Raw genomic sequence first — 11,298 nt, forward strand, 5'->3', positions numbered from 1 at the left:
ATAAAGTCTCCAGGTGAGGGGGGCAATACCAGCCTCAGGGGAGGGGCAGGGGTGAGTGACAGCTTTAGGTGAACGGGGTAAACGGCACAAACAGCTCCCAAGGAGAAGAAAGCCTGGAAATAACAGTTCTGGGTCACGAGGGGCAGGTAACAGCTTCAGGTGAGGGAACAGAGGAGGATGGAGTAAACCTCCAAGGGAGAGTGGACCGGAAGGGCGGGGCATCAATTTTCCTAGGCCACGCCCCCCGGGCAGGGCTTGTTCATCCGAGCGTACACGCACGCACGTAGCCCTCAGAGAACGTACGTACGCACGCACTCGGTGGCGCGTTCCCCCGCCCATCCTCCTCCAAGCGCATGCGTATGCGTACGTATGCGCAAGCGCAGTCCTCGGAGACGCTGTCGGGCGGGAGGCTCGGTGTCTCGGGTGGCCAATGGCTCTACCCGGAGCGGCGGCTGCTCGCGGGCCTAGGTTGAGGCTGACGCGGAAAAAGCCCCCCGCGCCTCCTTCCTCCTCGTGCTCCGGGCCTGGCGGCGGCGGGGGGCAGGAGGGCAGGTGAGGCCCCGCCCGAGGACGGAGGCCCCCCAACCCCGTTATACGGGCCTCGGTCTCCTTCCCTCCGTTCTCCTGGTTCTCCCTAAGTAGGCCCCGCCCCCGCTGCCTTTGCACTTCCACTCCCCTCCCCCGGGGCACTTTCGTCTCAGCCGGACCCTAATTACAGCGCCCAGTGACCAGCCCTCCTGTAGCCCCCAGTGACCAGCCCTCCTGTAGCCCCCAGTGACCAGCCCTCCTGTAGCCCCCAGTGACCAGGCCTCCTGTAGCCCCCAGTGACCAGCCTCCTGTAGCCCCCAGTGACCAGCCCCCAGTGACCAGCTCTCCTGTAGCCCCCAGTGACCAGCCTCCTGTAGCCCCCAGTGACCAGCCCCCAGTGACCAGCTCTCCTGTAGCCCCCAGTGACCAGCCCTCCTTTAGCCCCCAGTGACCAGGCCTCCTTTGAGTCCCCCCGGCCAGCCTCCTGTAACCCTAGTGACCAGTCCCTGCTTTAGTCCCCCTGACCAGGCTTTCTCCCGATGCCCCCCAGCCTCTGCACCTCCCGGCCAGCCGTAATTATGGGGCGCTTAATAGGGGCCTTACCGCTCCCTGCTCTCCCCTCTCCTTTCCTGGCCCCAGAGTTGGAAGGGTCACGGGGGTCACTTTTCTAAGGCCCCCCTAAGTTTTACAGAGACGGAACATGTGGCCAGGGGCCCTTCTCCCCCCTGGGCTGCCCCTGTTGGTCCAAGCTGGGTCCTGGAGGGGAAAGGGCTGGCCCGGACTCCTGCCATGGGCCGCGTGGGGGAGGGGATCAGCCCTGGGTGGCACCTGTCGTGGGCCAGGGGAGATGGTGTCGGCCCACGTTCCTGCAGGGTTCATCCAGGGAAGAGGGAAGAAGCGGGAATAAACACGTGTAGAGCATCGCTGTGTGCACAGATCTCATCGAGTGCCTTGTCATCCCTCATTGTATGTTTGAGGAGATGGAGGCCGCGGGACTCGCAGAGTCGCAGCTCTGGTCGGAGGCTGGATTTGGGCCCGGGACTCTCCTGGACCTCGGGGCCTGGGGGGGAGCGATGGCTTTGGGCTGCCCAGGAGACTGACCCTGCCGCTCCCTTTGGCGGACTAGAAGACAGAATCTAGGTTTTGGTTGTGACCTCTGTGACCCAGAGCATGTGAATGTGTTTCCTGGGCTCAGCCTCAGTTCCCTTCCTGCCCTTGCTGTGATCGAGGACTCGGGGAGCGGGGGAGCACCGGAGCCCTGGGCAGGGAGACCCGAGATCAGACGCTCCTAGCTGGCTGCCCCTCAGCAAGTCCCTTTGCCCCGTTTGCCTCAGTTTCCTCATCTGTAAAGTGAGTTGGAGAAGAAGATGCTCCCCCCACCCCAGTATCTTTGCTGAGAAAACCCCACATGGGGTCGCAAAGAGTGACTAAAAACGACAGGACCTCAGTGACTCCCTCTGAGCTGTAGGAGTCGCCAGGTCCCCTTTTCCTTCCTCTTATAGACGGGAACCGGGCGGGTGGTGATTCCAGGGCGAGCGATGAGGTAGCAGCGGTGGGCGGAGACAGCGGGGCAGGCCCAGGCCCAGGCCCTTGGAAGCCTCCGTCGTCCAGGGCTTCTGGGCCCAGGACTTGGTTGGCTAGTGAGTGGCCTTGGGGCCGCTTGTAACGGGGGCGTCGCTGCCCACTTCCCAAGGGTGCCCGGAGGAAGGCAGTTCTGTAAAAGCTCAAGGTACGACAGAAAATCCGAGTCTGGCCCCTCGAGTCTCTGCTCCTACCTTGCTCACCGGCAGGGCAGCCGTGCAGGGACGTGGAGCTGGCTGTGGGAAGCCCCCCCTAGAAAGAGGGAGGTCAGAAAGGAGAAGAGACATCCGGATGCCCAGGGCGTGGGAATCCAGATGGCTCCTCCCCGTGAGGCCTCAGGGAATCCAGGGCTTTTCCTCAGCCTCCCTGTAGGGCACTCGGAGGTCATCCAGCCCCAGTTCAGGCTTGGAGTCTGGGGTGCCCCGTGGAACCCTCCCAGCCCCTTCCTCAGATTTTAGCAGAGCACTCCCCACGTGTGGAATTGATCCTAATGGCAAGTCTCTTCCTCATTTTGTGTTCACAGAACTTCCAACAAACGCTCTTGGTTGGACCAAGAAGGGTTAAGTGAGTCTGAAGAATTGTGGAGACTGCTGGTGTTGAGAAGTGTGAACTCCAGTCAGAATCAGGGCAGCCAGGAAATGCCAGATTTACCAGCATTCTTTGACAAGGTAGCCTGTACCTCAAGATATTAATGGTCAGGATGTTGATTTTTATGACAGAGTCTATTAAAGAGGCACCAGTTGCCTTTTAAAATTAGATTTTTTTTTAATAGGGAAACCTGACCTTTAAAAAATGTCGCTAAACTCCTAACCGATGGGTTTCATTGCGAGTGTGTCTTGTACAGAACAGGGCCGTGCACCTAGTATTCTGTGGTAGAGATGATGATTCTATTGACTTGGAAGGGATGAATCCTTTACCAACACCATCAAAAAACACTTCCCTCACCAGGGTTTCTGGCCATTTCTTTAAAAAGCTTTTTGTAAATCTCCACCCCCACCAGCCCACCCTGCACAAAGCCTTCTGGTGTGGAAATGCCCCTTTCTAAGAATGAAAGGCATTGTGTTTTTCTCATTTACGTTTCTTGACTTCAGACTTTCGAGTTGAACCTCAGACTAGGCAGCCACTAAGCATTAATTGCCTGTTCCATGTTGATAGTGGAGACGAGGCTCTTTCGTTCAAGTTGGCAGCCCCCGCCCGCCTGGAGACTCCAGTGACAGGAAGCTCACAACCTGTGTGGAGGTGCCCATTCCACTCTAGATGGCACTTCCTGGAAGGAGGTCACCCATTGGTGGCTCCTGGGTCCGGCCAAGCAGGATGGGCGAATCCTGGTCTTTGCCCTACAAGGAGAGGAGGGATCACCCAGGACTCCACCAGGATCCCCCCAGAACCTCTTTGGAGATCAGTCCTTCAGCCCTGACACCCTCCACCATGGCTCCCCTTCCTCCTTAGGCACTGGAGTAATTTCCCCCAATTTCCAATCTCCCTTTGCAGCTTCTCCTTCCTTCCTTCCTCCTTGTAGCCTCTGGGGGCAGACGGAGCAGGGGGGAGCCTGACCCACACTTGCAGACAGCTGCCTGGCACATGCAGTGCCCGGCTCTTCTGTGTCCCTCCTTTGGAAGCTTCCTCATTTGTGATGCCCCCCAAGCTGGTCCCGATGCTCCAGTTGTGGGGGGTGGCAGAGAACAGACTTGACTACCTTGGGCTGCTTGGAAAGAGGGAGCCCTTCCGGGAATCAGGAGGCGAGAGTTCTTCAAGAACTTGATCTCAGTGAGTTGTCAGAAGGAAGTTAGTCTCCTTTGGGCAGTGGACTGAGGCTTCGGGTTAATTATCAGAGGGACCGAAGTCCTTTCGGAGGCACAGGACACAAGGAAGGGCCTGAGGTTTTCTGGGACGCTGCATTTTCCTCAGGATCAGGACGGGCCGCCCTGGAGCTGGCACGGCACCCAGACAAGGCACACCCCCCCAAGCAGTTCTTGGCGGTCCTCCCGGCAGTGCAGACCCACTCTGCAGGGAAGTGTGGGCCATAGTGTGGGGAAAGAGGCAGAAGACTTAGGTGTGAATCCTGCCGCTGACGTGTGTTTGTGCTCTGGGGGGAGCTGCTGCTTCTCCAGGAGCCTCAGTTTCCCCATCTGCCTGTTGAGAAGGTTGGACTAGGGCATCCCTGACTTGTGGCCCCTGAAGTCTGCGTTCTTGTGAAGCCTGTGGTTCTTGCTTTGTAGTAATGCCTGTTAAGAAAAAAAGCTTAGCTATCTAGCTGGATCTGAAACGGGGAAGAGCGCTGAGTAGTAGTAGCATGAGGTCCGGGTTTGAGTCCTTCCCTGGAATGAATCCCCCGAGCTCTCTGGGCCTCATATCTGCACAATGAGAGGGTTGGGTTCCTCCTTAGTTCTACAACTGTCTGAAAAACATAAAACCCTATTTTTACAGAATACCAGGAATGACGAGAACTCGCAGCAGCCATCCGTCTTTAAAGTGGGGACAGAAGAGTTTCAGTGGACGCCTTTCCCACCCGCCTTTGCATCTGTCAGTGGGCAGTTAAGAAAGCCGGACTCTTCTCGTTTCACAAAGGAGAAAAATCCTCGGGTACTCGATGAGCAAGGGCAGAAAATGGGTCCACAGAGTGAGCTTTCCTCCCCAGGCGCCTCTGCTGGGGGCTGTGAGAAGCAGGAGGCCAGGCCGGGCAGCGGCGCCGGGGTGAAAAGGCCCTCGGATCTGAAAGACGGCAGCGTCAGGGCCTCGAAGGGCAGGCTTCCGGCCCACCCACAGCAGTCCCAGCTCAGGAAAAAACAGAGGCTTTGTGTGGAGGGGGCTGCTGCCTCCTCAGCATCTCCACGGGGCCTGGGCCACCTCGGACACTCCTCTGGGAAAAAGCCCGGCCGCAGTCTCGACCCAGACGGGGCCAGAGGGGGAACAGAGGCTGCCTCGGCCGGCCCGAGCCAGGGGACCGGAGCCCTCAATGGCTGTCCCATGTGCCAGCAGCAGTTTACTGGAAAGTAAGTCGGGTCCTTTCCTCTTCCAGAGAGAGTCTTTTCATGAGGGCCCCGCCTGAGGCTGGGGGGTCTAGGGAGGGCCTGTGCCAGACCCAGGCCAGCAGCATCCCATGGGCGAGCATTATGCCTGAGGCAGAAACCCCGGGGGGACGAGGGCTGGGGGGCAAGTTGTTGGGATATGGCATAGGCATGGCCTTGAAAAGTAATTGTATATAAGGAGCGCCTGCAGAATTAATTGATGACGCTGATTTCCATCCAGCTGGGAAGGTTAACGTCCCTTTCATGAGCGCGCTCACGGTGCTGCCCGGGCCAGGCCCGGCACGTAGGGGCCAGTCACCCACCGCTGCAGTCCGGGCACCCCTGGGCGGGAGCACAGCTGCAACTTTATGGCCACACAGAAACACTGCCGGATTCATTAGGACAGGAAATATCTTCTCCTTCTGTAACCCTGGATGTTTCACTTAGCTCCCATGGTTGATTTAATGGTAGTTGGGTTAAGCACAGAAATCCCCAGCCATAAAGATGAGCATTTAGCTCTGAGTGAGGATTGTTTTAAATGAGCATTTCCTTGTTTAAATAACCCCATAAATATTTGCCCTAATATGTTCCGGGTGTTGTTTGGGAGGTTTGAAAAATGGAAAATACTCTGTCATTATTGCCAGAGCTGAAACTCAGTTTTTTCTTAAAATTTTCAGTTTAGTGTTTTTTCTTTCCTTATGGGACTGAGCCCACTCATGCTGAAGTTCTCCTCCCCAAGAGTCCGGCCTGCTAGGTCTGTGGCTTGCCTGGCCCCTCCAAGGTGCCCGCCACGCCAGCTGCCCAGCAGAGTTCCTGGGCCCACACCGTTTTGCTTATAGTCACCCATTGGGAGGGTTCTCCTGAACAGCTCAGCTCCCCCGTAGGAGCCAGACGTGGCGATTGGTGGCCCAGTGGTTAGGGCATCAGCAAGACCCAAGTGTAAATCGGCCCTCAGACATCAGAAGCTGTGTGATCTGGGCAGGTCACGTCACCTCTGTCTGTTTCCTCATCTATAATAATTATAAAAATAAAAGCACTAGCACCAGTTATGAGGATCACTGTAGAGGACGATAAAGGATAAAGCACCAGTTTCTGGCTTGTAGTAGATGCTGTGTAAATGTTAGCCATCATTCTTTGCAGTTAGAAAAATTACCTGAGGGACTGAAGATAGATCAGGTACATACAATGTGTCTGTCAAAGCTCTTTGATAGGAGGCTTTGAATTGGTTTTTAATTGCATTAAGCAGAGAGAGATAGAAAGTTTCCTGCTTTACAGAGTGTTTAGATATTCTAACGTTGGACTGAAGTATTGTGCTTGTTTGGATACAATAAGCTCCATTTGTCCAGCAGGGGACAGGACCAACATTTACCCTGTAGACAATTGGATTTATTGGCGGGGGGTGGGGTGGGGAAGAGGGGCATTGGGACATCTGGCTGCATTGTATGAACTTAGGTATCATGACTTTTTCCTAGCAGTATTTGGGGAGAAATTAGGTCACGGATGTCACCACAGCTGAGGCTCAGTCGGGCAGGAAGGGGCATTCTGGCAGTCTTCTGAACCTCATTTAGATGGCTTACCAGGAGGTCCAGCCTGGGCTAGACAGGAGGCTGATAACAACTAATGGCGGTCTCAATTTATGGATGTCAGGAAAACTTTCAAGAAATTGAGGGAATAGAGAAAGGCTGTTTTCTCTTGAAAAGGCCCATTTTTTAAAGGAGAAAGTCCTTGGGTCAGAAGTGCACTTTATCCTTTCAGAATCCTTTATGTTCTTGATAAGGGATTCTGGTGGAAACAGCCATCAGTTTATTTCAGGAGTGAGGGGCCAGCCTGGCTAACCTTGGAGAAAGGAGCTTGTCAGATGGAGCCGGTGGAGTTGTTTTGTCCATGACAGCTCGTTTCCTTGCCCACCTAAGGCATTCTGGAGGGGTAGTGAGCGGGAGGGCCTGCAGAGGAACACCTGTGGGAGCAAAGTCAGGAGTCTAGGGGCTCTCCTCTGCTCCCAGGAGGGGCCTCATGTAGGAGTGGAGGGCAGTACGCTGTCTTGGCTGCCTTCTCAGGGAACTAGGGCTCACTCCTGTGACCTTACTGATAGAGGGAGCACCAAAGTAGCAAAAACACTCCTCCCCAGGTTGGCCCCAGCTCTGAAACGGAAGAGTTTTACGGAGTTAGATGGACCCTGAGAAGTCAAATGACTTGTTTGGGAGCCAATAGCCAGTGTACGTCAGAGGCCAGACTGAAACTCGGATCTTCTTGTCTTTAAAGCCTGCTCTTTGCCCGGTGTGGTCCAATGTACTCCTGCTGTCTTAGAACACTACAAATCGACATTATCTATGTTGCATTGTGTTTTTATTCCATTAAATATTTCCCACTTCCATTTTGATATATTGTACTAAATGTCCAACAATTTTCCAGGCCAGCTGCCAGATTGATACCTCTTCTCTATAATGTTGCCTCTCAGATTAGCATTTATATCTTCTTTATATATGCTTCTCTCTAAATGCTTGTCAGAAAGTATTGAAGATGTGATATGGTGAAGTTGGTAGAAAGAGCCCATGAGAAATCCCTTTATAAAGCACTTCTTAAGTGCTTCCTCACTGGCTTCTGGGCTAAGGTGCTAATATTATCTTCTTTTTACAGATAAGGAAGCTGAGTCAGATAGCCATTGAGTAACTTATCTGGGGTCACACAACAAAGTTTCTGAAATAACATTTGAGATTCGCTGTAAAAGAGCATTAAAAATAGGCCCTTTGAAGAGGAAGAGATGAGTTTGGCTTTCTGGTTTTAAGTGACTTGCTAAAGAACATTGACTTGGAGGAGAAAGTAGGTGTTCATCAGCTTTTTGCCATTGAGCTACATGTATTCTGTGCTCTTGACTTTGTCTTTATAAATAAAAAGGAGTGTGTAACTTATGGTGCATGTGACTAAATTCCAAAGTCAGGGGCAGCTAGACAGCGCAATGGACAGAGCAGTGGCCCCAGTCAGGAGGATTCCAGTTTAAATCCAGCCTCAGACCCTTAACACTTACTAGCTAGGTGACCCTAGGCAAGTCACTTAACCCCAATTGCCTTGAATAAAAATAAATAAATCAATTATCTACTTTGTTTTTCTCTCTCTGGAAGTAAAGTCCACCCAAGTCCACCCCATTAGCCGTGTGATTCTCTGTGCCCAAACAGGAGGCTTATTGTGCATGCTAGGAGATGAGAGGGCCTGTAGAGGCTGAGGGCGGGGGAGGGTGGGGAGGGGGGAAAGAAGAAAGGGAGTGTTTTGGCAAAATCAGATACGTTGCCATGAGCACTTATTTTAACAAATGTACACAGTGACTGTCTTATCTCTTAACTATTGCTAGAAAAATACTTTTTACAATTAGCATGTTCCATTCAAATTGTTAAGCCGCCATCTTTAGGGCTTATTAAATGGTAGCCATTTCCTCAGCCACCAGTTCGCAAATGACACCCACTTTGTTGCTGAACTGATTTTCTGCTTGGTCCAAATGGTCCATTCTGATGAGTATATCAAGGGAAATGGATGGAGGCAGGAGAGAGTGTACTAGAATTCTGCTATATGCAAACTTTAAAAGTGTACTTTGAGGGTAGGTTCACTGCAGTAATTGCTAACCTTTATAGGATCCTCAGAGATTTGCTTCCTTAATACTGGAAGGGAAAGCTGCCAGGACTGTTGGATTTTATCAGTCATTGGGGGGAGACTGAATGCAGGGTAGAAATACCTAGGCTTTCCTTGCAGTTCAATAGTGCTTTTGTAGGTGACTGACTTTTCCAAGAAAACAGCAAGATCTTATTTTTTTTTAATAGAAGCTTGTAAATAGCATCATGTAGTAATTTGTTTTTTAAGGGCAAATGGGGAATTTTAAAAAATGTGACGTAGGGAAAGTACCGTATTAGGGGACTATTGTGCCCCCCCAGGTCCCTTTTTGAAAGACTGGGAGGATATTTAATGACATTTCTCATAATTAAAAATTGGTTTGGATAGTAAATATTTTTAGTAAATATCTCCTGAAGACCCTCTTGCTTCTGCTTTATAGAAATCACTTATGTGAATCCTGGCCTAGAACCCTTGCTTCTGAAGTGCTTCCTCATTGGCTTCTGGGCTAAGGTGGAAAGGAGGAAGGAGCTGGAGAAATTAGATGGTCAAGTTTTTGGGGGGATAAGATAAGGGCTTTGAGTACAGAAGTGCTGCAGAACCCTTACAATTTACCAGGCGTACATTAGAACAGTTCAGTGTTTCACTTCCATTGGCAAACTTTTGGAGTCATTTAAGCAACATTTAACAGGTGCAAAGGAAGGACCTGAAAGATCAGGCTTTTCTTTATAGACACAGTGGTGAATAATGATGGCAAATGCTTGTAGGCAGCAGTGAGGAGGCAAGCAGTGGCGAGTAGTCGTCTGGGCTGGTGACAGTCTGAGGGAATTTAAGGGCAGCATTTTCTCCCCCCCTTCCCTCTTCCCAATTTGTTGTTAGTCATGTTTCTGTTGTGACCCAAATGCAAGAATCTGCCTCTTTGCAGCCTACCCCATAGGTAGTGCCCAATGAGAGCCATAGGAACCTGCCAGCTCCTGCTTATCATTACTTCACTCTGAAGGGCAACACACATGCCTGGCCATTTGTGAACAGCAGCACAAATTACACGTGGTTGTCGCATGTTGTACCTAAAAGGCTATGATTGTGTTAATCTGCAGGATATATCTAGAACACTGCCACTTTTCCAAAGCTCTTCTAGCTGGAAACATTCATGCAGGAGTACAGACGGCCTTTTCATGCTTTGGGAGGGAGACAACTCAGTTTATTTAACAACATTCTTGAGAAATGACCAAATTTGGAAAAGATGATGTGTCATTTGTGCTCCATGAAACACTTCATTGATATGTTTTAAGACCAAAGGGTGAGAAAAATCTAGCTTAGACTTTTTTCCTGTGGAGACAAGACAGTGCTCTAGTGTTAGCTTGAGGTGGCCCAAATCTTTATTTAACAGGACTCTCAGTTTACTCTCACTGATCTGAGGACTTAATGAGCAACTGGAAGAACTCCCTCCCAAGAAAGGCTACAGTACAATGTCACCGGAAAGTCTGGATGGTCTTAGGATGTCCCATCTTTTATGAATTGTCTCCCCAAGTTGTCTGTGGAACAAATATTTACTCTTGGCTACCCAGATTGCCCGCTTACTATTAACTCTTGTGTTTTCTCTTCCTCTGCAGATTCTCACAGCTGGATATCGATAGTCATCTCGCTAAATGCTTGTCAGAGAGTATTGAAGATGTGATATGGTGAAGTTGGTAGAAAGAGCCCATGAGAAATCCATTTATAAAGTAGAAATGACTGTAAAACATGACCTTCCCCACAGCTGAGTATGGTTACAAGAAATGGCCCCAAGCTCCCCTATATAAACATTCCCTCCCTGGACTGTGAGTACTCTGAAGATTTTTCCTCAAGACTCACTTCCAAACCCAGATATCACCAGAGCATCCTGGGAAGGCAGGGTCCTAGCTGACTCTGCCTTTTAAAAAAATAGACAATAAAGATTTCATTTTGAATATTGAATGGCTATTTTAATTTCTACCACACTGCAGACCTCTTTAAAAGAAGTGTTCTGCAGAAAGAATCCATTCTAGTCACAGTAATAGCCACCGAAGGATGGGGTCCCGTGGTTCTGTTGCAGTCAGAGAATCTGGTTTCCACTCCCCGAGTGTGGCTGGGGCTGGCCGAGTCTCACAGACTCTGAGCCCACCCTTCGGACCAGCAGGTGTGTCTGCTTTGCCATGGGGACGAGGGACGGGGAAGGGGGGCGCGGGAGGGGGTTGCGCATGCTAGACTGGATTGTCCCAAGAGCCTCATAGACTCGAGCAGCCTCCTTGTCAAACTGGAGTTTTTGTAACCAGTCTCAGTTCTTGGTAGGATCCTGAATTAGCCAGGAATGTGATGACTATTCAGAATTCTACAGCTGACTTCCAACTACAATTTGTTTTTCATAGGGAAGCAAGGTTTGTTTTGATGTTCCAGGGGTTACCAAAGATAATAAAAAAAACTTGAATACTTTTTGGAACTTGCAAAGAGTTTATGATCGCCTGCCCAGAGTGAAACACAGGCAGATCTTTGGGGGATAAGAGAGAATTTAAGAGGATAGGTGAGAACATCCAAAGAACTGGCAAAATCATTTGCCAACTCCTGT

At 51.0% G+C, this 11,298-nt stretch overlaps 1 protein-coding gene across 2 annotated transcripts; it reads left to right on the top strand.

Moving 5' to 3' along the window:
* The first annotated feature begins 387 nt into the window (after positions 1-387).
* On the top strand, positions 388-10,670 carry FAAP20 (FA core complex associated protein 20). 2 transcript variants are annotated; one of them, XM_051988779.1, is made up of 4 exons: positions 388-552; positions 2,633-2,780; positions 4,537-5,102; positions 10,328-10,670. In XM_051988779.1, the coding sequence occupies exons 1-4, from the start codon at positions 431-433 to the stop codon at positions 10,398-10,400; spliced, it is 909 nt and encodes a 302-aa protein (XP_051844739.1). In that variant the 5' UTR covers positions 388-430; the 3' UTR covers positions 10,401-10,670. The 2 variants fall into 2 exon arrangements, with proteins under 2 accessions (XP_051844739.1, XP_051844740.1); XM_051988780.1 differs by having other exon boundaries at positions 389-552; positions 2,633-2,777.
* The last annotated feature ends 628 nt before the right edge of the window (positions 10,671-11,298 follow it).

This window comes from Antechinus flavipes, chromosome 3 (genome assembly GCF_016432865.1).
Source record: "Antechinus flavipes isolate AdamAnt ecotype Samford, QLD, Australia chromosome 3, AdamAnt_v2, whole genome shotgun sequence".
Lineage (NCBI taxonomy): Eukaryota > Metazoa > Chordata > Mammalia > Dasyuromorphia > Dasyuridae > Antechinus > Antechinus flavipes.